Source organism: Bison bison, unplaced genomic scaffold, assembly GCF_000754665.1.
Source record: "Bison bison bison isolate TAMUID 2011002044 unplaced genomic scaffold, Bison_UMD1.0 scf7180017864531, whole genome shotgun sequence".
Taxonomy (NCBI): domain Eukaryota; kingdom Metazoa; phylum Chordata; class Mammalia; order Artiodactyla; family Bovidae; genus Bison; species Bison bison.
In genome coordinates, this window is record NW_011495081.1 from 9,548,843 (window position 1) to 9,574,509 (window position 25,667).

General features: G+C 45.9%; 1 protein-coding gene across 4 annotated transcripts in view; it reads right to left on the reverse strand.

Moving 5' to 3' along the window:
• The window catches only part of SLC1A2 (solute carrier family 1 (glial high affinity glutamate transporter), member 2), a 139,041-nt gene that overhangs the window by 95,804 nt on the left and 17,570 nt on the right, over window positions 1-25,667 (reverse strand). The window contains exon 1 of one of the 4 annotated variants that reach the window (XM_010831856.1): window positions 16,950-17,423. The exons of the other annotated variants lie outside the window; for them this stretch is intronic. Coding sequence (XP_010830158.1) covers window positions 16,950-16,957 — 8 coding nt within the window. The 5' untranslated portion in view covers window positions 16,958-17,423. Of the gene's footprint in view, window positions 1-16,949; window positions 17,424-25,667 lie in introns of those variants that run through there. 4 annotated transcript variants of the gene reach the window in all.

A 25,667-nucleotide genomic window follows, 5' to 3' on the forward strand; every position in this document is an offset into this window, starting at 1 on the left:
CCGTTGTATCCCATTCACACAGGAGTTCATGCATGAGAAAATACCAGCCCCAAACCGGTCCTGGTCACTTTGGTTCAACCCCTGGGACATCTCCCCCAGAATGTGGTAATAATGATTCTAGGATGGGGCTGCAGCTTGCAAATGAGACTTTCATCATTATCCTGCTCTGACAGATTGTAAGGGCTCAGGTAAGTCACAAAAACCATGCCAATGTGTCTACAATGTCAGTACCCCATTTTCAAAGGGGGGAAACCCATTATCTGTGCCCCAGAATATAACAATTAATAATAATAATAATATCTGTGCACCAAGATCTGACCGCTTCATTTTGAGACGCACACACACACACACATGTCCACTGCAGTGCCCACATGCATTTCATAGCAGATGAAATGCTTGAGACCCAAGGTACGTGGCTGAGAAGCAGCCCCACTAATAACTCACACCCCAGTGTTCATAGCGGCACTGTCTGCAGTGGCCAGCACATGAAGGCAGCCTGGGTGTCTATGGATGGATGGACAGATGGACGGATGGAAAAGATGTGGGGTGTGTGTGTTGAGTGCTGGAGGCGGGGGTGGGACAGAGAGCTAGGGATGGATTGTGTGGTATTTCTTGTGTGTGGGGTTTAGAAAAGTGATGCAGGTGAATTTATTTGTGGAACAGAGATAGACTCATGGATATGGAAGGCAAATTTGTGGTTGTTTGGGGACCAGGAGAGGGACAAATTAGGAGTTTGGGACTGGGCTATACACACCACTGTGTATAGAATGGATAGCCAATGGGGACCTACAGTATAGTACAGAACTATACTCATTGTTTTATAATAACCTATACTGGAAGAGAATGTTAGAAAAAAGGATATATATTTTTAAAATATGTGTGTGTAACTGAACTGCTTTTCTCTGCATCTGAAACTGAAACCAGCACAGAATTGCAGACCAACTATATTTCAACAAAAATTTCTAAAAAAGAACTGACTTCCATCTTCTATCATTTAAAAAAATACATTTGACATCTGAGACCCAAATATAATCAAAGATATTAATTTGTTCATTCACTCATCCATTCAGACGGTACTGAGCGTCTGCTCATCCATTACTGAGCATCTACTCTGGTCTTGGCACTTGAGCATCTACTCTGGTCTTGGCACTTGAGCAGCTACTCTGGTCTTGGCACTTGAGCAGCTACTCTGGTCTTGGCACTTGAGCAGCTACTCTGGTCTTGGCACTATTCTACATACCACAGAAAGAGCAGTGAACACCATAGAGGCTTACCCAGAGAGAGATCATAAACAAATAATGTCATACAGTGTAAGTACCACAAACCACTGTGGCAAAACAATGGAGTGATGCAATGGGACAGAGAGTGACGGAGGACCATTTTACATAAGCGGGTCAGGAGGGCACATTTGATCAATGACTTGAAAATAGTCAGGGTGACCATGTGGAAACCCTGGGATATGTATTCTGAGAGTAAAAACAGCAAGTGCCAAGGCCCAGAGGCAGGAGCGAGGTGGTAAATTCTAAAAACAGCAAGGAGGATTTCCTCACCTTCACACAGACAGGCAAATTCGGTCAAGTACATGTTTGATGTGATTGAAGGCGTTTCCCCCTGAAAACGCACATACGTTCTCCTTACAATCCAAGACCCCCAAAGCCTTTTACTCATGGACCCTGGTGAACAACATCTGGTCCTTCTCCAACCACTGAAGATTGTCGCTGTGGATACAGCATGGCGCCAAAAGCCTGAGTCATGGTGGCCATCCCTCACGGGGTAAAAGAGACAAAGAGGAGACCACATCCCTTCTTCAGGCAACCTGCAGGTTCTGGGGTATCCAAAGGAACGCGAGCCCCTTCCCTCAGCTGTGTGTGCGTGCTCAGTACTGTCTGACTTTTTGTGACCCCATGGCCTGTAGGCCCACCAGGCTCCTCTGGCCATGGAAATCTCCAGGAAAGAACACTGGAATGAGTAGCCATTTCCTTCTCCAGGGGATCTTCCCGACCCAGGGATCGAACCCGAGTCTCCTGCATTGGCAGGCAGATTCTTTACCACTGAGCCACCTGGAAAGCCCATCCCTCAGCTCGGGGGACTAAGACATTAGGCTGGGGCAATGATGAGCGGGATCAACCGTGGGCCTGACAACCTCCCTCTCTATATATGGCAAGGGCTTCTGGGTCCTGAGCTCACTGACTGGGTCCCATTCCCCTGCCCTCTGAGCTGGAAGTGACCCAGGGGCACTTTTCATCTCTAGAAGGTAGTAAGAGGATCGAACCACTCAATGAGGCTTAGCAACTCTGTTTCAGAGAGACAGTAGGTAACTGTCAAATATATCTGGTTTGTCTCTAAGTTGAGTTTTGAATGTCCCAGAGTAAAAACTGAATAACAATAATTTAAAAAATAATAAATAGGCAGATTTAAGCAGTGTGAGGAATCCAAGCAACCCACTCCACGATGCCTACTTCTCTGTTTCCCCTGCCAGTTTCTCTCAGGTCCCCACAGGACTCTCAGCGTTAAGACCATCACACCTCATAATTCTTGCTAAATAACAGGGTTCCAATTACAGCTTCACCATAAAACACTTCATAAAACGTGTGGACTTGGCTCCTGCTTTTGCAAACACAAGCTGGCCCCCTCCTTCCTCTGCTTAGCACTGCATATACCTTCCCACTTTCAGAGACCTCTGCCCAGGCCTGAGGAACCCCTGCTACCACACTGCTCAGTGAATCCTCTCTGCAGGGGAACCCTTGGGTGATTCATTTCTGTTCTCCAAGCAAGTTATGAGAACAAACGACTCTAGGGAGCAAACCATGGCAGCATCCAGGAAGGTTGGAGCCTCACACTGTGAAACTCTTAGGACAAGGAGGGATCAAAGGGAATAGGCAGGGTGGTGGGATTGAAACTTACCTCCCGACACGCAGTGCACCAAGAAATCTCCACATGGGCCAAGGAGCAAGAGCTAGCAGAGATGACTGTGACCCCCTTACCCACCAGGCTCTTTCCTTGTCTCTTAGAAAAATAGTTTTTTGTCTGTTTTTCAGGTTACATAAATAATATGCACTTTGTTTACAGAAAGGTACTTTAAAAATCCCCAGTAAATCCCACTGTCAGGAAAGTCTAAGTAATAGCTGATGTGTAGACCAAGCATTGTATTCAGCGCTTTGTTTTCATTTAAACCCACTTGCTTATTTAAACCTCATAACCACTCTATAAGGGTGACATTTTAAGACCCATTGTGCAGATGAGAAAACTGAGGCACAGAGAAATTAACAACTTATTGACCAGAGACATAACATTTGTTACCCAAATGTTATTGATTGGAGATGTAACGATATTCACTTATATAACAAATCGTCAGCCACAGGTTTCTGTAAAAATCCCCTGGTCAATAATGTGTTAAGTTACTTGCCAAAGTTTCTTAGTTATTAAGCAGAAGAGCTGGAATGCAAACCCAGCTCATATCCTTAACACGTTTTAACCACAACTGCTTTCCATTCTAGGCGTCCATCCCTGGCCCCAGCTCCCAATGCTCTGGGGTCCAGCCGCCATGTTCCAAGTTCCTTCTTCTCCAGCCCTCCACCCTTTCTGAGCTGCCCTAAGGACTACATATTCGTCAAACTTGAGAGAGGCCACCTTTCAGTCTGCTCCAGGATATGTGGGGCATCTGGTTATACACAGGACTGTGGGAACACAGTGGCCACCAGGGGTTTGGTCTGATGGCAGAGGTGTGACATATGAACCAGAGCAACTAGCAGCAGAAGTACGACCAGACTCCAGGCTCCTTGAGGGCGGGTGCGCGTCGTATTCACTGCAGATCCTTAGGACGCAGTTAGCAGCTATTTGTTGAATGACTGAAAGAGGAAGATAGTAAGAATCTCAGCCCCTGGTTCTCTTTGGAAATCATAAAGAAGCTGGGGATGACTTTCCAGGTGAAGTGACAATTCGGTTGAGACTCAGATGCTGGCTGCTGCTGCTAAGTCACTTCAGTCGTGTCTGACTTTCTACGACCCCATAGATGGCAGCCCACCAGGCTCCCCCATCCCTGGGATTCTCCAGGCAAGAACACTGGAGTGGGTTGCCATTTCCTTCTCCAATGCATGAAAGTGAGAAGTAAAAAGTGAAAGTGAAGTTGCCCAGTCATGCCTGACTCTTAGCGACCCCATGGACTACAGCCGACCAGGCTCCTCCGTCCATGGGATTTTCCAGGCAAGAGTACTGGAGTGGGGTGCCATTGCCTTCTCTGCAGATGCTGGCTAGGATGTGACAAAGCAGAGAAGAGAGGCATGGGGGCAGGACACCCCATAGCTGACTCCACATGAGTGGACCCAGACGCTCCCAGCAGAGGCTCTGGAGGCAAGGAGTTGGGGCTGGGGAGGGAGTAGGGAAGATAATGCAGGCTTAGGTTATCCTGGTGCTCCAATGCCAAAGGAAGAAGACTTTGGGGAAAAAAAACATGTACCTGAAGATAAAGATTGGGGAATTGACCACTTCAATTAACTCTCCAAGTGGGAGAACAGGCAAAAACAAAGACCTTAAAAAGGACGAGAGCTGAATCTCACAACTACTTCTGTAGGGAAAGAGAGGAAGAAGAATCCTTTAAAACACAGTCAGAAAGGAGCATGAGAGAGCAGGGGAAGCATGAACATGTCATGAGGAGTGATCTTAGGGGTTTTCCCCAAAAGCAGTGTTACTTTTGAGCACTTCCACTAAACAGATGGACACAGTAACTCAATACAATGAGTCCCCTCCCTCTATCTCAGTGGCCTTTAGACTGCCTTAAAGATTAGAATTCTTTTGAATTGTGGTGCTAGAGAAGACTCTTGAGAGTCCCTTGGACAGCAAGGAGATCCAACCAATCAATCTTAAAGGAAATCAGTCCTTTAATATTCACTGAATATTCACTGGAAGTCCTGAATATTCACTGGAAGGACTGATGCTGAAGCTTCCATACTTTGGCCATCTGATGAGAAGAGCTGTCTCATTGAAAAAAACCCTAGGAAAGATGCTGGGAAAGACTGAGAGCAGGAGGGGCCAACAAAGGATGAGATGGTTGGATGGCATCACTGACTCAATGGACATGAGTTTGAGCAAACTCTGGGAGATAGTAAAGGACAGGAAAGCCTGGTGTGCTGCAGTCCATGGGGTCACAAAGAGGTGGACACTTAGTTACTGAACAACAAAGATAAGAATGCTCACAAGCCAGTTGACTCTTGCCCAATACCCAATTCAATAACGGCGGCTGCCTAGAATAATGTATTGAGAAGGATTCTGAACTGAATTCAGATTCAAGGTGAGTTCTATGCTTGATTAGCAATGTTTGTCAAGGACACGATACTGAGGAGTGCCCATATTTGCCATCTTTCTCTGAGTAATTTGCATATGCCTTCTTTCTTAGATGTTGACTTAGAGCAGAGACAGTCATATTTATCTTTGTGCCAGGGAGGAACTAGGACATCAGAGAATGGTGTGCTCAGCAAATATTTATTAAATGAATTATCACACTCATTTATTCCTAAGAAAAATGACAACAAAGAAGCTGGGTGCGGTGAGCTTTAGGACATGCAGAAGTGGCAGAAGGGGCCTCTCCCTCTGAAGCCAGCTTTCCATTCTGACCCTGCCAAGGACTGTACTCCCTGTGATGGTCTGGGCTCCACTTGGGTTGAGCTGAGGCTGCTCTCATTCAGAGAAAGTGCCCAACCCAACAGCATCCACACGATGCCCAGTGGGAGATGCTGAATTCACATAGCTGGTGGATTCTGGGACTGATGGGCACAAACTCGCTAGGAGTAGGACTGTGAACCCAGGCTAACACTAAAGCATTCCTCAGGCATCTGCTTCTGCAGAGAAGAGATGAGGAAAGTCAAAAGCAGAGGCATGCCTGCCTTGGCTTCCTCTGCTGTTGGTGAAAGAACTTCCAGCCATGAGTCAGGCCAATGGATACTTATTTCTGGGGTGTCTTCCCTCAAGCATCTATTGATGGGCAAACCCGATATTCCTCTTGGCTGTCCCTCAGCTCTCAGCAGAGTGCCTTGTATGTAGTGGGGTCACCATAATAAGACAGACATTTAAAGACTTCCTGAGTAGATGGGAGAAAGGCTAGAGGGGACAGAGGAAGCATATGGTTAAGTGCCAGAGGAACAGATGCACACACATCAGTGCAATCGGAGTGACAAAGGGACGGACGAAACAGTTTGGGACACAGTCACAGAGGAGGACGTGGGCTGAGCCTAGAAGGCTATAGGTAGACACTGCCTAGGGACAGAGAAGTGGAGACGTGCATCAGAAGAGGAAGGGGAGGGCAAATGCCCAGGGGCGGGCTGGGAAAGGCAAGGTTCAGGAACAGGCAGAACCATGTGGGCAGTGAATCTGGGAGCAACAGGCAGCAAAATGGGAAGTCAGGATGTGAATGGGAGCACCTAGAGAGTGAGGAATAAGGCCAGAATTACGGTGTACACTATATGGATGAAATAAAGATAAAAACCAAGGCCACATTAAAAGGGAGAATCAGAGACTTCCATGGGGGTCCAGTGGTTAAGAATCCACCTGCCAGTGCAGAGGACATGGATTCGATCCCTGGTCTGGGAAGATTTCACACGTGGTGGGATGACTAAGCCTGTGCGCCATATCTTCCAAAGCCCACACTCAAGAGCCTGAGTTCTGCAACAAGAGAAGCCACTGCAATGAAAAGCCTGCGCACCGCAATGAAGAGTAGCTCCCGTTCATCACAGCTAGAGAAAGCCCGCACGCAGCAACAAAGACCCAGCACGGTCAAAAAAAAGAAAAAATACACAAAATAAAAATAAAATTAAAAAAAAAGAAGAAGCAGGAAGGAATCAAAAGCACAAAGGGAATCAAAGGCCAACATTCCCGGGAACAAGAAATTAAATGATGGATGAAGTTGCAGTTTTCTATAAGTCCTTAGAAACAGATTCTTTACATAGCCTGCTAACCACCAAACCTTGTCCAGCTAATGTCCAGGTCCTGGAAATCAATAATTCAGATGGTTTTCTGCTTTGAAACCTATGAAGCTGTCTTCTTCATCTCTGGTCCTTTCCTCTCTTCCTTTTGTGAGGAAATGAAAATTGAGGAAATGTCCTTCCCCTCCAGATTTTCAGTCTCCTTTGCTCCGAACAGTCACCCAGGGACTGGAGAAAGTCCTGGACTCTCTTATAGTGGAGTTACGTGTCTAAGGCACTTGCTGTTCACAGGACATCTTCATTTAAAGGAAGCCTGACTCAAATGCTTAGATTTTCCATACATTCTTCCACAAGTTCGTATTTGCTGCTTGCCTGCCTGGGAGGGGACAGAGTGGATAACCCACAGTCCTTGGGCTCAGGGGGGCTTCAATTTAGTTGCTGAAATGGCCATTCTAGTCTGTTTTGTACTTATCTTTGCCAACGGGGGGACAGAAGTCTTTAGTTGTAAAAATGGTCTCCAGAAGTAGAGTCGCTCAGTCACTACATTATATCTGACTCTTTGCAATCCCATGGACTACAGCATGCCAGGCTTCCCTGTCATTCACTATCTCCCAGAGTTTGTTCAAATTCATGTCCATTGAGTCAGTAAGGCTATTTATCCATCTCATCCTCTGCCACCACCTTCTCCTCCTGCCTTTAATCTTTCCTAGCATCTGGGTCTTTTCCAACGAGTCAGCTCTTCACATCAGGTGGCCAAAGTATTGGAGCTTCAGCATCAGTCCTTCCAATGAATATACAGGGTTGATTTCCTTTAGGATTCTCTGGTTTGATCTATTCTCTGTCCAAGGGTCTAGGCACAAATCCCACCTCCACCACTTATGAAGTAAGAAACTTGGAATGAGTCTCTTAATAATGTCTCTGAGCCTCTGTTTTTCTTCTTTATGGAATGTGACCCCTGAATGGGATGACCCATGCAAAGGGCTGAGTTCAGTGCTCGCCACATGGTATACACTCAAAGGTTATCTTCCAGGATGTGCCAGCAAATACTGGAAACTCACTACTGATGTTTAGGACTAACAATCGGAGGACAAAACAAATATTTCCCAAACCCTAGAGGCTGAGTGAGCCATTAACTTTTATTAACCCTTCTTATTTACAGATGGAGAAACCAAGAGACTCTCTTATTCCTTGTTTTATCTTGCTGAGTGAGAAGGTGGAAGATGATATCAACATTTTTTTAGTATCTATAGCAAGTCCAGCATGGTGCTAGGCATGTCCTAGACTTTATCTCTTTTAATCCTCAACATCAACCCACAAGGTACAGATGTTTAACTTGGATCAAGTGAGAAGGTAAAGAGCGATTGAGTGTGTGAAACTTACCCAAAGTATCCTAAAGCTACTGCAGAAGTAGGATTCAAACCCAGGTCTCTCCAACCATCTCAGATGCTTTCTTGCTCCTGACTGGAACCAGACCTCAACCCCTGCTACCTGGCGATCCTTCCACAAAGGCACTGGGAGATAAGATTTCATCCCAATGTGTCAATTCCAAGTCTTAACATTGGCTGCAGCAATAAAACTGCTGCTGCTAAGTCACTTCAGTTGTGTCCGACTCTGTGCAACCCCATAGACGGCAGCCCACCAGGCTCCCCCGTCCCTGGGATTCTCCAGGCAAGAACACTGGAGGGGGTTGCCATTTCCTTCTCCAATGCATGAAAGCGAAAATTGAAAGTGAAGTTGTCCAGTCGTGTCCGACATAGCGACCCCATGGACTGCAGCCTCCAGGCTCTTTCATCCATGGGATATTCCAGGCAAGAGTACTGGAGTGGGTTGCCATGATGTATTAAATACCCTTAGCTGCTCCATCAAGCCTGATTAGGAGGACACCCGGCTGGGGTTGGAGACTCTGGTCTAGACCCAGACTCTGGGGTGGGTGACCTCCTAGCAGGCATTGGAAGCATTCTCCACTAATGGCCTCAAAAGCATAATGGAAGGAGCCCTAACTCCATTCTTTGGACCACCCTATATCTTGACTGCACCTCCCCTCTGGGAGAACATATAAATCCAATCCACATTTTTATTTTCTTTTAGACATTTTCTTACAGAGTGAACCCATCTACCCACTATCCTCATAGCATGGAGTCGGCTGACCCAGTCTTCATGTGAGGGATTAATCATGATAGCATACTAATGATCACTACTGTGTACCCACTCTGAGTCAGGTATTATCCCCAGTAATCCAAAGAAATAAACACAATCATTAGTTCCATTTTATAGATGGGAATACTGAGGTTTAGAGGGTGAGATAGGTTAATCAAAGTCAGGGAAATGATTGGTGGCACAGACAGAATACAACCCAGAAGTGCTTTCCTTAGGAGCCCACACTCCACTCCCTGTGCCATGCTTTCTCCAGGGCAGCTTGCCAGCCTCCCATTCCTTCCCCACCTCCCTGAATGACCAGCATGTCTCTGCTCCCACAGATGGCACATCAGTTCCTCCTGGGACTGTGGAGTCTGAAGAACATTCCAGTGGCTCCCCAGACCAGAGCCTCTTCCTACTAACATGTACACTCAGCCCAGTCAAGAGGAAGTTAAATATATTTAATGACCTCATGAGATATAGTACCCAGGTTCAATCTCTGGGTCAGAAGATCTTCTGGAGAAGAGAATGGCAACCTACTCCAGTATTCTTGCCTGGAAAATTCCATGGACAGAGGAGCCTGGTGGGCTACAGCCCATGGAGTCACAAAGAGTTGGATACGACTAAGCAACAAGATTGCCAGGAGAAATATCAATAACCTCAGATATGCAGATGACACCACCCTTATGGCAGAAAGTGAAGAGGAACTAAAAAGCCTCTTGATGAAAGTGAAAGTGGAGAGTGAAAAAGTTGGCTTAAAGCTCAACATTCAGAAAATGAAGATCATGGCATCTGGTCCCATCACTTCATCGGAAATAGATGGGGAAACAGTGGAAACAGTGTCAGACTTTAATTTTGGGGGCTCCAAAATCACTGCAGATGGTGACTGCAGCCATGAAATTAAAAGACACTAACTCCTTGGAAGGAAAGTTATGACCAACCTAGATAGCATATTCAAAAGCAGAGACATTACTTTGCCAACAAAGGTTCGTCTAGTCAAGGCTATGGTTTTTCCAGCAGTCATGTACGGATGTGAGAGTTGGACTGTGAAGAAAGCTGAACGCCGAAGAATTGATGCTTTTGAACTGTGGTGTTGGAGAAGACTCTTGAGAGTCCCTTGGACTGCAAGGAGATCCAACCAGTCCATTCTGAAGGAGATCAGTCCTGGGTATTCATTGGAAGGACTGATGCTAAAGCTGAAACTCCAGTACTTTGGCCACCTCATGTGAAGAGCTGACTCATTGGAAAAGACTCTGATGCTGGGAGGGATTGGGGGCAGGAGGAGAAGGGGACGACAGAGGATAAGATGGCTGGATGGCATCACTGACTCGATGGACATGAGTTTGAGTGAACTACAGAGTTGGTGATGGACAGGGAGGCCTGGCGTGCTGCAATTCATGGGGTCGCAAAGAGTCGGACACGACTGACTGAACTGAACTGAACTGAAGCGGCTAACACTTGAATTGAATCTGAGATGCAGTATCATTGTGAGTACTTTGTGTGTACTTTTGAAATGAAAAGACAGAGAACTGCATATGATCACAATTTTAGGAAAACTGTACATTGCATCAAGATGCAAGAAAAACAAGGCACAAAATGTTCCCAGTGGCTGTAATGGTAAGATGATGGATAGATTTTAATTTCTTATTGATTCTTTATGTTCAAACCTTCTACAACAAACATGAATTAACCTTTAGAATGAGAAACAAAAGTTAAAAAAATAAACTGATTGATCCAAAAAATAGGTCTTCATTATTTAAAAGACAAAGAATAGTTAATCTATAAGTAGCCTCATTGCACATGTTCCCACAGCTGGCTGCTTATATATCATTCCTGGTTAGGAATTTACACCCGCATGTAGCACTACTCAATTTCCAAGGCTGCCTCTGATGCAAGGAGAGGAATCAGGGCTGGGAGTGAATTACCTTAACCCGTCCCTGGCCCCGTTCCAGTTGGAACCACAGACTGCTGCAGAGGAAAGGTTTAATGACCAAAAGCCCTGTGACGCAGTCAGCCTATTTTTGGCTGGCAGGTGGAGTAGGTTAGCTCTTTATCCACTCTTGCCTTGGCCGATCCTCAGAGGTCACAGAGATGAGGCATTTTTATCCTGTCCCGGTGCCAAGGTTGTCCTTCTAGAAGCCATTCCAATGGTGGAGGAAACAGCTAGGTTCCAGCTTGCTTCTCCAAAGGACTGGTACAATTTTTTCTCTTTCTCTTCCTAATAGTATCATCTCCATTTAGATTGATAAAAATATCTCAGAAGGAGCTGCACCAAACCCAAGACAGAGAGAGAGGGAGAGAGAAGGGAGAGGGCAGGAGAGAGAAGGCAAGTTGCTCTTATTTTGTAATAAACATAACGCACACTTTTCACTCCAAGGATTAGGCTGGGAATGAGTGGGCTAATGTGATGGTAAACAGCGCTGCAGAAGTAAATGAGAATTCAGGGGGTGAGAGAGGACGGACCTAAGCAGGAAAAGTGAAGAGCTTGATCAGGGAGTGAGAAGCCCTATCGACACGATCGGGAGGCGGGAGCCTGCAGGCGAGAGATGGCCAGTGATTATCCCAGCTGGTGGGGGTGGCCAAAGGACCCTCAATAATAATAGCAACAACAATACCATTGATAGTAATGGTAGCTGATATGTCCAAAGCACTTACTCCAGGTTTCCTTCCAAGCATTTCATGCCCACAACGATCCCGGGAGGTCACAGAGGTATTTGACAGGTAAAGAAACTGAGGCCCCCAAAAGTGCGGTTATCTGCCCAAAATGACAGAGTAAGTGGGTTTTGAAAATCTCAGCCGAACTTCAGAAACTTTGTTCTTAATCACAATACTCTTCCCCAAGAACAGAAATACTCTTCCCTAATACTCTGTATTGGTCCACTGCTTTGGGAGCTTCTCTTTGGCCTTAATGCAGCGGCTCTTAAGCAGGGGCAATTCTGTAGCATCTGTAGACATTTTTGGTTGCTACAACCAGGGACAAGGGATGCTCTTCATGGACAGAGGCCAGGCATGCTGCTAAACATCTCCCCAAACAGGGTTAATTGGCTCCAAATGCCAACATTGCCAAGGTCTAGGAACTCTGTCCTAAGGGATGACAGAAAAGAATCCAGAATGGGCACTGGGCAATTCCTTACACCTCTCAGCCCCAAACCCAACACACTCCCCACCCCCACCCCACAACACATCTAAGGTTGTGCATTAGATACCAAGGTACTTGTCTGCCCCTACATGTACACAAACATATACCAGAAGACAGACTCAGCCCCACCAGAAACATGACACAGCTTCCAGGAGCGGCGATTTCACTCAGAATTTGCTCAATGTCTTCATTCTAAGGTACACCTTGTCCCCATATTTCAATATTTCTGAAAATGGAATGTGCCTTTTAATTAATGTAGTTCCCTCCCCATCCATGTGGTGTTTTGAAATCAATGGAAACTCATAAATGATTGCATACTAGAATCATTTAAATGGTAATTTAAAATAATATAACATACAGAAATAAACACAGAGATATGATAGAAGATGGTGTAAAATGTGCTTGAATGTCAAAGACAAAACACAAACCTTCAGAGGATTCCTGCCTTGCAGCAGGCTCTCTCACCCAGTGGGAAGTCACAGTCCTCCCCCTCATTGGAAGAAAAGTTCAAAGCACAGACTTTATTCTTAGGATGAAAAACAGCGAGTATGCGGAGGGTCTGTGATGATGCCAACCATGGTGGGCTGCCCTCCTCCTCCTCCTTTTGGCCCTCAATGCCCTCCTGTTGCACTTCCACCCTCTTCATCTCCATGGCCCCTTTTCTATTCTCTCCCATAACTGGCCCCTTTTCTGGTGATTAGCACCTGGGGGCATTCGGCGGCTCACTGGGAGGGCAGCACCCATGGGTCCTGCCTGCTGACCGTCTTGTCTGACTGCATAGGTGCGGCAGATCAGTGGGGATTGGTCAACACATGACTCTGGAGTAAGTGAGGTCAGTTACAGGCGGAGACTCAGCACCTTGGCTGACTATCTCACTGGATATGGGAAGGTAACTCTGCTCGGTTTTCTCAGAGAGTGGCAGGGGATGATCACAGCACTGCTCACTACAGAGCTGTTTTTTCTCTTTAGATGTTACGTAAAATAATCACGTGAAAGTAATCATGTGAAATGCACAGCCTCGCAGCAGCTGTTTTAGTCTGCCGAGTGAGTTGTAAGACATCCAGCCATGGTGATTCTAAAGCCTCAAGAGCCTTGTACTCTTTGGATGTTTACACTCTGGATGTTCTTGAATTCAACTTGATGGTTGAGTGCCATCAAGTAGACCAAACTGAGGGAGCCTGTAACTTTTTTTTCCAAATTCATACTCACAAACCTACAACCAACCCATACAATATTACTAATTGATTTTTAACAAGGATATTAGGGGCTTGTGTTGCTTTGTCTTATAAATGTACAGGGATAAGGTCTTCCACCCCACTGGTGTCCCTGGAGAGGAGAAAGGTTCATTTGGAGAGAATCCGCTCATATTTATGTGCTTCTCTAGCCAAATGTTATGACTATGTGTTTGCTAAGATTAAGACTCCAGGCAGTGACCAGGGCTCACCTGGAGTTCTGGGCAGAATGCCTTTGGTTCGGATGTGAGCAGAGAGGGGGTGCATTCTAGGACAGTCTCTTTGGGTCAAGAACTCATGGCATCTTTTCTTTCCAAGGCAAGGAAATCCAAGGACCCTTTTCCACCACTTGAAAGGAAATTGGTTCTGAAGGTCTAGAATATCACTTCTCTTATTGCTTAGGCTTGCTTGAAACATTTAGGGCAAGCAGGTGAATGGCATTGAGAATGGTAAAATTTCTGAGAATTTGGTGAGAAGACAAAGAAAAATGAGGGAAAATCAAAATGGAAGCAAGTCTTTTCTTTCAGAACTTTTCCCAAACATTATGTCCTTATGCTAATTTTATTACTTAGTAGAAACTAAGTTTTTAATAATACATTATATGTTTTAAAATATTGTTTAGGTAATAATTAACAAACTCATTTCATGTTTTTGGCAAGCATTATATGTACCTCTGGTGACAAAAAGGTAAGAGTTTCAAAAAGTAAATTCAAATCTGTTTCACTTAATTTTAGATCCCTATTAAGGCAGCAAATATAAATTGTTGTTGTGTCCGATTCAGTCGTGTCTGACTCTTTTGAGACCCCACAGACTCCAGCCTGCCAGGTTCCTCTGTCCATCGGGTTTCCGAGGCAAGAATACTGGAGTAGGTCACCATTCCCTTCTCCAGGGGATCTTCCTGACTCCAAGGATCGAAGCCGGGTCTCCTATATCGGCAGGCAGGTTCTTTACCACTGAGTCACCAGAGAAACCCAACAAATATAATGACTTAGATTGGACAGGAGTGGGCTTTCTGCAAACAAGGGCATTTGGACATCACAGGTGGCAGTATTAATTGGATTAAGTAACACTGTAAAGGGGTAGCAAGTATTATAAGTCTGGTTATATTCATGGGCCTGGCAACCCCATCTTGGGAACAATGTCCAAGAAAAGTGAATTCAATTCAGACAAAGGTGATTACTTGTAGCACTATGTAGATAATAAGAAAATCAGAAACAACTCAGTTCCTTCTCTCTGAAAGGTGAAGCAAACAATGCCACAGCAGCAGTGAAGTATGACAGCGCCATTAAAAGATGTAATTTCTTATCCATGTTTCCATTTGTCAACCTCGTGCCTGTCCATGCAGCTGGACATACAGCAGGCCCTTCACACAGCCCACACAAGACAAGAGTGGACTCAAGAGTAATCACTAGGAGTAGAAGGGACTTCAGAACAGGAATTTACAGTATAATGACTTGAGTTCCCTTACTTAAAAAAAAAAAATGATGGAGGGGGATAATCTAAAAAACAGATATAAGACTGAAGATATAAAACATGGTCCCAAATATTATCCTACATTATGACTAGAAAAAGATACATTTGAATAGCAATTATCTCTGGTTGAAGGAATTACAGGTGATTCTGCCCCCTTATTTATACTTAAAAAAATTTTAACCATTGGTTATAATATGCATATAGAACTTTTATAGTCATAATATTAATATCCTTTAAAATGAAACTATGAACAAGTGAACTTTAAGAAATTAGTTTAAAGCAGTGAGGAGAAATAAGCCAAAATATGAACAGAATAAATCATTTGAATGAATGTAAAAAAATGAAAATCATAGGTTTTTCACAACTTGGTAGTGTCAAACGCATACAGAGAGTCCTTGCTCAAAATCTGACCTTTCCACACTAATCTCTTTTTTATTTCCTGAATTATGGCTATCAGCAATTTCTTCTTCACTAGACTTTTTAAAACATCTTTTTGGGCTTCTGCAAATACAAATCAATGTATAAAAGGATAGATTATTTGAGTACCATCCCAATTTAGTAAACCCTAAAACTGAGCCCCAAACTGATAACACTCGATAGATACACTTAACAAATGAACTACAGCCATTTCTTCCCAATTATGTAGGGAATTGAAGAGGAGCGATTGGAAGAGGAAAAATGACAGGAGGTGCTGGTGGTCTTTGTAACACCTACACTTTGTGCTGCAAGAGAGAGAAGAAATGCTAACAGGGTCCCCGGAGAAGGCAATGGCACCCCACTCCAGTACTCTTGCCTGGAAAATCCCATGGGCGGAGGAGCCTGGTAGGCTGCAGTCCATGGGGTCGCTAAGAGTCGGACACGACTGAGCGACTTCACTTTCACTTTTCACTTTCATGCATTGGAGAAGGAAATGGCAACCCACTCCAGTGTTCTTGCCTGGAGAATCCCAGGAATGGGGGAGCCTAGTGGGCTGCAGTCTCTGGGGTCGCACAGAGTCGGACACGACTGAAGTGACTTAGCAGCAGCAACAGGGTCCCAGAGTACAACACTGAACCAAATACCTTATGTATTTAGCAACATCAGAAAGTGTCTTTCCAACCTGAAAACCAAGCCTGCTGGCTTTCCCATCACACCAAGTTCAGGTCACAGAGCAATACCACTTAAACACTTTTGCTTTTAAATCTTTGGACTGAAGAGCTTTTGCAACAGGGTTGACTGACAACACAGTCTCAATGAAATCGCACCGGGTACCTGCTTGCACAGGGAAATACAGTTATCACACACCAGGTAAACGGCAGAGCTGAGACGCATACGCTTTTATCTGGACCAGTTCCTTCAGCAACGATTGCTGAAAATGCTAACATTCGCACCTCTAGAATCCGGGATTCAGTGCGAGTGACATCCTCATTAAGGACTATGGCTCACATCTGGGTGCTTAAGTTCTTTAAGATGCAATCACAGATGATGATTTTAGTACAAGGTACAGTTTTTCCAAGTCATCACTAAACACCTTATTAATATGTTATGTAAGCAGTCATCTATGGACAGAGGAGCCTGGTGGGCTACAGGCCACAGGGTTGCAAAAAGAGTCAGAAATGACTTAGCGACTAAACAACAACTAAAGGAGAACACGTCTATATGAAAACGTATGAATATCATTCATTCATTCATTCAACACACACTCATTGGGAAGGGAACCATGTGCCTGGTTCATCGCTAGGCATCAGGGTGAAGGGCCCACACATTTTCTTCACCAGTCTGAAACATTTCAGAACCAGTTTTTTTCTGATGAGCAGATTACATTTCCCAATTTTCACTCCTTTCTTGACACCTCTACATTTCCAGGAAGGACTTGGTTCACAGAAGGAAGCACATTACCTCAACCCCTGGGGAAAGCAAGTGTCTTTGCCAGATACCGAAACAGGCTTCAATGAGTGTGCTATAATAACCCATTGTTCCACCTGTCATTTCTCTTTTCCTCCAGGAATATAAAGTGATTCTTCCCTTCTCATCGCCCCGCACAGCCCAGCCCCACCCCATCCCAAGACTCCTGACCTGACCATGCTCTCGTCTTCAGGAATGCGCTGGCCCCGTAGCGCGGGCGTGAGTTCTGTCTTGCATCTCGGTGCTGCTGTACCTTGCAGGAAGATCGGTCAGGTGCTTTAAAGTTTACCTAGCCGGTGTCCCGACGTCACAGAAGTAACAAACTGTCCTACTGAGTGTATACTTTGGCTGAAAAGCACCAAGGGCACTGTTTGAACATTGTGTAATTACTGGAGTTTGAGAACTCGACAGGATCATCTTAGACCTCTGATGTCCCTCTCCTTTCCATAAGCAAGAACTACACCTCTTTCCTCTCAGGGTTTTGTGACTTTTTTACCCAGCGAGCCCAGCAGCTAGCTGGCAAGCCCCAGTCACTGTTACCACACTATCCTTCCTTGGCACTTACTCTCATTCCTCCATTACTAGCCGTACACCCGCTGTGATCATTAACCACTCATTTCCGGGCAGCCTCACTCCCTGACATTTAACCTGGATTCATCAGGTTACAGAAGCACATTAGCCATTGCCTTTATGAGCCCTTGGGCTTCCCTGGTGGCTCAGACAGGAAAGAATCTGCCAGCAATGCAGGAGACCTGGGTTCAATCCCTGGGTCAGGAAGATTCCCTGGAGAAGGGAATGGCAACCCACTCCAGTATTCTTGCCTGGAGAATTCCTTAGACAGAGGAGCCTGGCAGGTTACAGTCCATGGGGTCGCAAAGAGTCAGACACAGCTGAGTAATTAACACTTTCACTTCATGAGCCCTTAAGGTCCTTTGAACAATTTCACGATTGAGAGTTGCCATTAGAATCCATGGCAAGGAATTTCCTGGTGGCCCAGTGGTAAAGAATCCGCCTTGCAATGCAGGGGACCTGATCCCAGGTCCGGGAAGATTCTGCTTGCCGCGGGGCAACTAAGCCCATGCACCACAACTAAGACTCAACACAGTCAAATAAATAAGTAAAGAAAAAAATTTTTAAAGAATCCATGGCAAATCCACAGCCAACTGGATTTTCGATCCCAGATCCCCTCGGCAGCCTGACTACACGTAAGCTCTTATGGTTGAAGCATCACCATCCCCTTTTGCTACCTCTTGTCACTGTAAGATCTTGTATCAGCCAAGCTTCACTGAAGACTCACCATGTGTCAAAGCACATTCTGTGTGCTTTACATGAGCTTGGCTTGTTTAAATCTCTCAAAGACCCTGTCAGGTAGGCACTGCTATTATTCTCATTTATAGACCAGGAGAACGCACAGAGAAGCTGAGTAACTTGCCCATGTTCACACAGCAGCTCCACGGAAGAGCTGGGATCCACACCCTCCAAGTTTGGACTCCTGAGCCTGAGCCCAGACCCACTACATGACCCTGCCTCTCCCTGGGGGAGCTGACTGTCTCTCTAGAGAAGGGGTAGTGTGAAGCACGCATATTCAAGAAAGAATAGAAAGTGGAGGAGGCAGGAATGGGTGTGGGTGAGGCATGGAGAGTAAAAACATTTTGGGGGGTCTTGTTCAGAGAAAACAACCAGCCAATCACATAGTCAGGCACAGTCCAAGTGGCATTCACATTCTGCCCCAGATGTTCTGGGGTTGCCACCAACCCACGCACATCTGAGTAGGAGGCAGACAGCAGGTGCTACCTGGCAGCGAGGAAAGGGGGCCAGCTGGAGCCCAGGCAAAGCTGCTGCAGATGCCTCTTTCTCTAGGCTGCCATGGTTTTTGTCATTTGGAAAACATGGGCTCACCAGAGGGTGTCAAACATCATCTGGAATACAGAACCTGAGGGCACCTTACTATCCCTCCAAGGGAAGGCTTGGGGAATTCTAGGATGCCAGTCCCTCTCCCCCACCCAAGGATACCGCCAACGGATCCAGCTCCATCTCGAAATGATAAGCAAAAGAACTACCACCAAGAGTACTTTCTACAAGCCAAGTACTTTAGACTGACTTCCTGCAGCCTCCCTCTGCATGGAATTATTATTCGCTCCACCTTACCGATGGGCTTCCCCGGTGGCGCCAGCAGTAAGGAATCCACCTGTCAGCGCAGGAGACACAAGAGACACAAGTTCAATCCCTGGGTCAAGAAGATCCCCTGGAGAAGGAAATGGCAATCCATTCCAGTATTCTTGCTTGGAAAATTCCATGGACAGAGGAGCCTGGCTGGCTACAGTCCATGGGGTGGCAAAGAGCCAGACATGACTGAGCACACACACATGCCATCTTACTGGCGGGGCATAAACAGGGGAAGTAATCTACTCCAGAACACGTGGCTGGCAAGGACTAGAGTCTGGACCTGAGCCCAAGATGGGAGAAACAAAGGCGAAGGTGTAGTCCAGGCACGTACAGGTGGTATTGGGAAAGAAGGAGCATCCGCACCTTTCACTCACTGACTCTTTCTTGTTGGAGCTCCTCCAGTGGGTTCAGGACACAGAACTACGTATGGCACACCAGCTCCATGCCCTCACTGAGCTGTACATTCTGTTCCTACAAGGAGAGGCCATCAAAGATGAGAGCTCAGCCAGAAACAAGCCTATAGGAGAAGAAGGGTATTCCCCCAGACACTGGGACCCTACGCTGATTTCCACCGCTGGCACATGGTGGGAGGCTAGATTTAAAAGCAGTCCTTGGAACACATTCTGCTCCCCGTAACGCCAAGAACACCATATGTGTCCCTGTCACAAAGGGAGAGAAGACAAACCCCCTCCTGTTCTGGACCTGGTATCCTGGAGGCTGACACACTTTCAGCATTTTTTTTTTAATAGCCTGGGGGTGGGGACTGGGGAGGGGGAGCATTAAGCAGCTGCAAGTTTCCCTCTGTGTTCCTCTCACAGACATTTCTAGAAGGGGTCAGCACTGGGTGATTCATCATCTACCCCAGTAGACTCTCACTGAGAGGCCAGCACAGATACTGTGGTTAAAAATAAGTCTCTGCTCACTCACTTTCTTATTAATATTCTATAACTGCATTAAGGACCTTCAGTCAACAGTGAGAAAAGTTCATTTATTCAAAAGTTGCTACACTGGCTCTAAAACTTTGGTGAAAGTAACTTTATAACCAAGCCCTTGATTTCTTTTCAAAAAGTTAAGGAGAAATGCTAAGTACCAAATCATCCAGCAAAGAGACTGCTTATTCAGACATCTGCTGCCATCTGAGTACCATTCACCCACCATACACATTACTCCATGCCTTGGCCTCTTCCTGTGTAAAATGGAGATAGCAATCATAATACCTGTTGTGACAGACAGGCCCTTGTGCTGGTTCCTGGAGCAGAATACACTCTCATTCAAAGTTAGCGATTATTATGTAAATTCAGCCTATTTCATAATATTTATGGTAATTAACTGTCACTTATTGTTCTCATACTACATGCCAGGTACAGGGCTGAGAGTTTAGCATGATTTAGTCCTCAAGACAGACCCATAACGTAGGTATTATACCCACTTTATAGATGAGAAAATGGGGAGGGAGTCAGAAAAGTTCACAGCTGGTGGATGGACAGAGGAGGGCTGGAACCCAGGTCCCTATGCACTCAGAATGCTTTGTTATCACAAGGTGAAGCAGATTCAATTACAGTCCTGCAATCTGGCCTGAGTGTGAGAAGGCTCTGAAGTCAGCATTTCCAGTATCAATTATTACAGCATTCCCAAGTCTCCACCATCATCAAAGATTATATTTAACTTCTACACATGGTATCACTTACCGGGAAAACTCCTCTTCATCCTTCAAAACCTTAATCAGCTGTCTCTGGCTCTTTGCTTCCTTGCCCATCCCCACTCTTCAAAGAATGCATTCTTTCCGTTCCTGAACTAGTTCTCCTTCCTTTACATATTTCAAAGTGCTGCAGCACAGAGTGACTTGTCCTTAGAGTTTATATTTGTTTGTCTCCTCCACTAGATTGTGAACTCCTCTGCCCAGGCACCTATCATTTAATTCTTTCGGAATTAGGAATTTATTCCAGTTCTCTGGGAACTAGCAGTGCATGCATGATCTACACCAGCGGTTCCCTGTGGGGGCAATTTCACTCCCCAGGGGACTCTTGGCCATCTGAGACATTTTTGGTTGACCCCACTGAAGGTGGGAAGGTGCCACTGTCACCTCATGGGTGGAGGCCAGGGATGCTGCTAAACATCCTACGGTGCATAGGACAGCCCCTCCGCAGCCAAGAACGACCCAGCCCCAAATGTCAATGCTGTCAAGGTCAACAATCTAGTCTACCAAAAAGTGAGAGTGTTAGTCGCTCAGTGCTGTCCGACTCTTTGCGACCCCGTGGTCTGTAGCCTGCCAGGCTTCTCTGTCCATGGGATTCTCCAGGCAAGAATACTGAAGTGGGTTGCCATTTCCCTCTTTAGAGGATCTTCCGGACCCAGGGATCAAGCCCGGTGCCCTGCATTGCAGGCAGATTCTGTACCACCTGAGCCACCAGAGAAGCCCCTAGTCTACCTAGTAGTTCTCAATTAAGCATCACTCCTGCTCGTGACTCAAGAGTTTACTGTGCTGCATACATCAGGGCTCAGGGGCTGCTGCACGCTGTGCTTCAGACCTCAGATAACAGTTGGACCTCTGGGGGAGGACCATTTGCCTCCACCCCTGATGCCACATTTTGCCTCTCCTCTTCGGTGAGTGGAATGAGAGATGTCTCAGACATTTTCCATCTCACTGTAATGTGTTCCAGCTAACTCCCACTGCCAGTATCTGTATCTCTTTGCCTGAGGGCTTTCTCAGAAGCTAAAAGGCTACTCTGGCCCCCTGTGGGCCAGAAACGGTGGGGAATTAAACGTTTCTGCAAGGAGCAGCCCTCAGCCAATGACTGGCAGATTTGAATGTATAAATACATCAGCTCCTTCATTCCTGGAGAGGATACCAGGACACATGACTCCAGGGCTAACAGGGCACGTAATTTGCCCCGTCTCCACGATTTCCTGTGGGTTAAACTAGAGTCACCCACAGAGGTGGTGGGCTTGATAACCTACCCTCCCTTGGTTGCCCTTCCACTTCAGCCCTCCCTCCTGGTATTTCCTGCCCCTCCCAAATAAACTACCGGTTCTGGATTCTGCTCTGGAGTCTGCCCAAACCAAAACAGAATAGAAGCAACACATTTCTCTTCCTAGCAGAAGCCTCAAGAACTTTCAGGTGATTCTGTCACTGCTTTTTCCCTCTCCTGCGAGAATGGCATGACCCAGCTGAGGGCTGTGTCTTCAGCCTGGGTCCCTTATGGAGGAAACACGGTGGCTACCTGCTGTTGACCCGCAACCAACATGTAACAGACACAAGAAACAAATTTCCGTGGTTGTAAGCCACAGAGATTTGGGAGTTGTTGTTACTGAAGCAAAACCTGGTGAAAGCCGAGTCATACAGGGCTTATCACTCCTAGAGGGACCTTCCTAACTGATGCTACTCTAGAAACCTGGGCTACTTACCTCTCAAAGGATGCTCGTCTAAGGGCAAAATCACACAGCAGAGCTTTACCAGATCCTTGAGGTTGGAGATGATTGTTTTTTCCCCTCGTGGAGGTTCCTGTAACTCAGGATGCCTCATGCAGTGCTGAGAAGTGGTGAGCACCTAGAGATGGGGACTTATCCCTGAGCCATCTGGGTTTTACCAGGAACTAGTTCAAGCCTGGTGACTATTTTGGGAAAAGAGACGAAGACGAGGCACTTGGCTAGAAACAGATGGAAACACCAGTTCATACTTCAGCTGCTCTCCACCTGAGTGACTTTGGGGAAAACCCTCCCCCCATCTGGAGCCTCCCATTTGTAACTTCGGGTCTGACCCTAAGCTCTGAGTCCACCACCAGACTCAGCCACCTGGGTTCTCTGAAGACCAAAACCAACCTCATTCTCTCCATCCTCTGCTTGATCCATCAACCTTCAGAACAAGCTGAACTCATACCCAAAATTTCAAGGGAAAGACTGTCTCCTGCAGTTTACCAGGGGCTCATTTCTTTTCTCCAGTTCCCAGATCAGAAGACAGCATGGTATCCTCCCTTCCCTCTGTTTTTAACATTCATTGAGTACGAACCCCGTGCTACGCATCAGGCTGAAACCTACTCACGATCTATCACAAGATTTCTCATGCCTGAGTCACTCACAAGCATGAGCCTTGGCTATTTTTGCCTTATCTGAATACCACCTCTACTAGAATTGGCTTAATAATGTTTAGTGCTGATGGACTCTTTGTCCGTAAATCCATGTATCTTCAGAGGGATTTTTACATGCCTACTATCAATGAAAACCCAGTAACCCTTGTCATAAATAGAAGATAGGCATGAAAACAAACGTGACAACAAATATCTTTATTGAATGTGAGCTGGATGTTTGCAGAAGCCCCAGCCTCCTGCTCTCTTTGTTTAAAAGGGAAGCTGAAAGGCTTTAGGACAGTGATAAAGGCCTAGCAGCACCTGACCAAGGTTTTAACTTTGTCATCATCAGAAAGGTTGGAAGAGATTCAGAAAAGGAGGAAGTTTCTCACCATGTGATAAAACGTTCCTTAATTTTTCACCAGTGCACAGCCATCTAAATCACCTTTCATTTCACCGGGACGTGTTTCATGCTCTGAATAAAGCTGTCTCGTTGCGCTGGACTCTTACCATGTGTGGTTTTATTATTAACAGCACAGGTTTGAGTCCAGCTCTACCACTTCCTAAACCTCTCTGGGTTTCTCTTTCTTCATCTGCAAAATAAGGATAGTAATACTCCCACCTTCATAATGTGAAGACCTTCAAATAATGCTTGACCCACAGTCAGGTTCAATTAATTATGGCTGTCATTACTATTTATTATTGTTAACTTTGTATGATAGGTATTTTTTTATATTTATTCAGCTGCACCAGGTCTTAATTGTGGCATGTGGGATCTTAGTTCCCTGACCAGGGATTGAACCTGGGCCCCTTGCAGAGTCTTAGCCGCTGGACCTCCAGAGAAGTCCAATGTGTGCTAGGTATTTTGATGCCCATTCTACAGACAAAGAAAGGAAGGGCCAGTTGCCTAATCTGTCAAGGTCACACAACCTTGCTTGTTCCACTCATAAACAGCTGCCTTAATGTGCAGTCAGGATTATTACTTATTTTAAGTTGGATATTTTTATTCCTGTCCTATTTTATTTTCTCTAACTCTACAGGCCTGCTCGGTTGCCTCCAACTAAAACACAGAAGGCACTGATGCCTGGACATAAACAGTCAGTTGGAGCAGATCCAGGCCAGTGTGTGAAGTGCCTGCCTCATCTTTGGCCCCAAAGTGTGCCAACCTGCCCTGGGGCTTGCCATTTTGTGGAGGGCAGCATGTGAGGGCAAAGATCTCATCTAAAACCACTCAGAGACACATGGTTACATGCAGAGCCCTGCCACTTATCATGGCAGAGTTCACTGCAGACAAGGCTGACATTTCTTGTGCCTTTTTAATATTCCATTTATACATGTCTCACCTGATTTTAATCCTACTTTACTTCAGATTCACCACCTGCAGAGAACACTTTAAGATGATACATGCATACATGTTTGGTGCTCAGTTATGTCCAACTCTTTGTAACCCCAGGGATTGTAGCCCACCAGGCTCCTCTGTCCATGGGATTTCCCAGGCAAGAATATTGGAATAGGTTGCCATTTTCTCCTCCAGGGGATCTTCCCAACCCAGGGATCGAACCAGGGTCTCTTGCATCTCCTGCATTAGCAGGCGGATTCTTTACCACTAGCCCCACATGGACAGGAAGCACAAGTCTGGAAGAGAGACAGCATACACACCTGCCGCTTGCCTTCCCCCCCACACCCCTCACTGGTCTTAAAGCACCAGCCTCAAGTCCTGCTCTGGTGCTGACAGTGGGGGTGCAGCAGAAATAACACATCCTAGAGAGGATTTTTCTCCCCCACTGCCTTCCCAGAGACTGGGGGCTCTGGAGATTAATGTAATCCCCAGGGGATGGGGCTTTTGTCATGGAACTCAAGGCAGTGGTGGTGAGGGTGGAGGAAGTCAGATACTCTTTAACATGAAAGTTCTATTTCAGCATCGCCCACAAGGTCTGATTGCGCTGGTGCCCCATCCTCAGTCTTGTAAGGAATCAGTTCAGTTCAGTTCAGTCGCTCAGTAGTGTCTGACTCTTTGCAACCCCATGAATTGCAGCACACCAGGCCTCCCTGTCCATCACCAACTCCTGGAGTTCACTCAAACTTACGTCATTCGAGTCAGTAAAGAGATGGGAATACCAGACCACCTGATCTGCCTCTTGAGAAATCTGTATGCAGGTCAGGAAGCAACAGTTAGAACTGGACATGGAACAACAGACTGGTTCCAAATAGGAAAAGGAGTATGTCAAGGCTGTATATTGTCACCCTGCTTATTTAACTTATATGCAGAGTACATCATGAGAAACGCTGGGCTGTATATTGTCACCCTGCTTATTTAACTTCTATGCAGAGTACATCATGAGAAACGCTGGACTGGAAGAAACACAACCTGGAATCAAGATTGCCGGGAGAAATACCAATAACTTCAGATATGCAGATGACACCACGCTTATGGCAGAAAGTGAAGAGGAACGAAAAGGCTTCTTGATGAAAGTGAAAGTGGAGACTGAAAAAGTTGGCTTAAAGCTCAACATTCAGAAAACGAAGATCATGGCATCCGGTCCCACCACTTCATGGGAAATAGGTGGGGAAACAGTGGAAACAGTGTCAGACTTTATTTTTCTGGGCTCCAAAATCACTGCAGATGGTGACTGCAGCCATGAAATTAAAAGACGCTTAC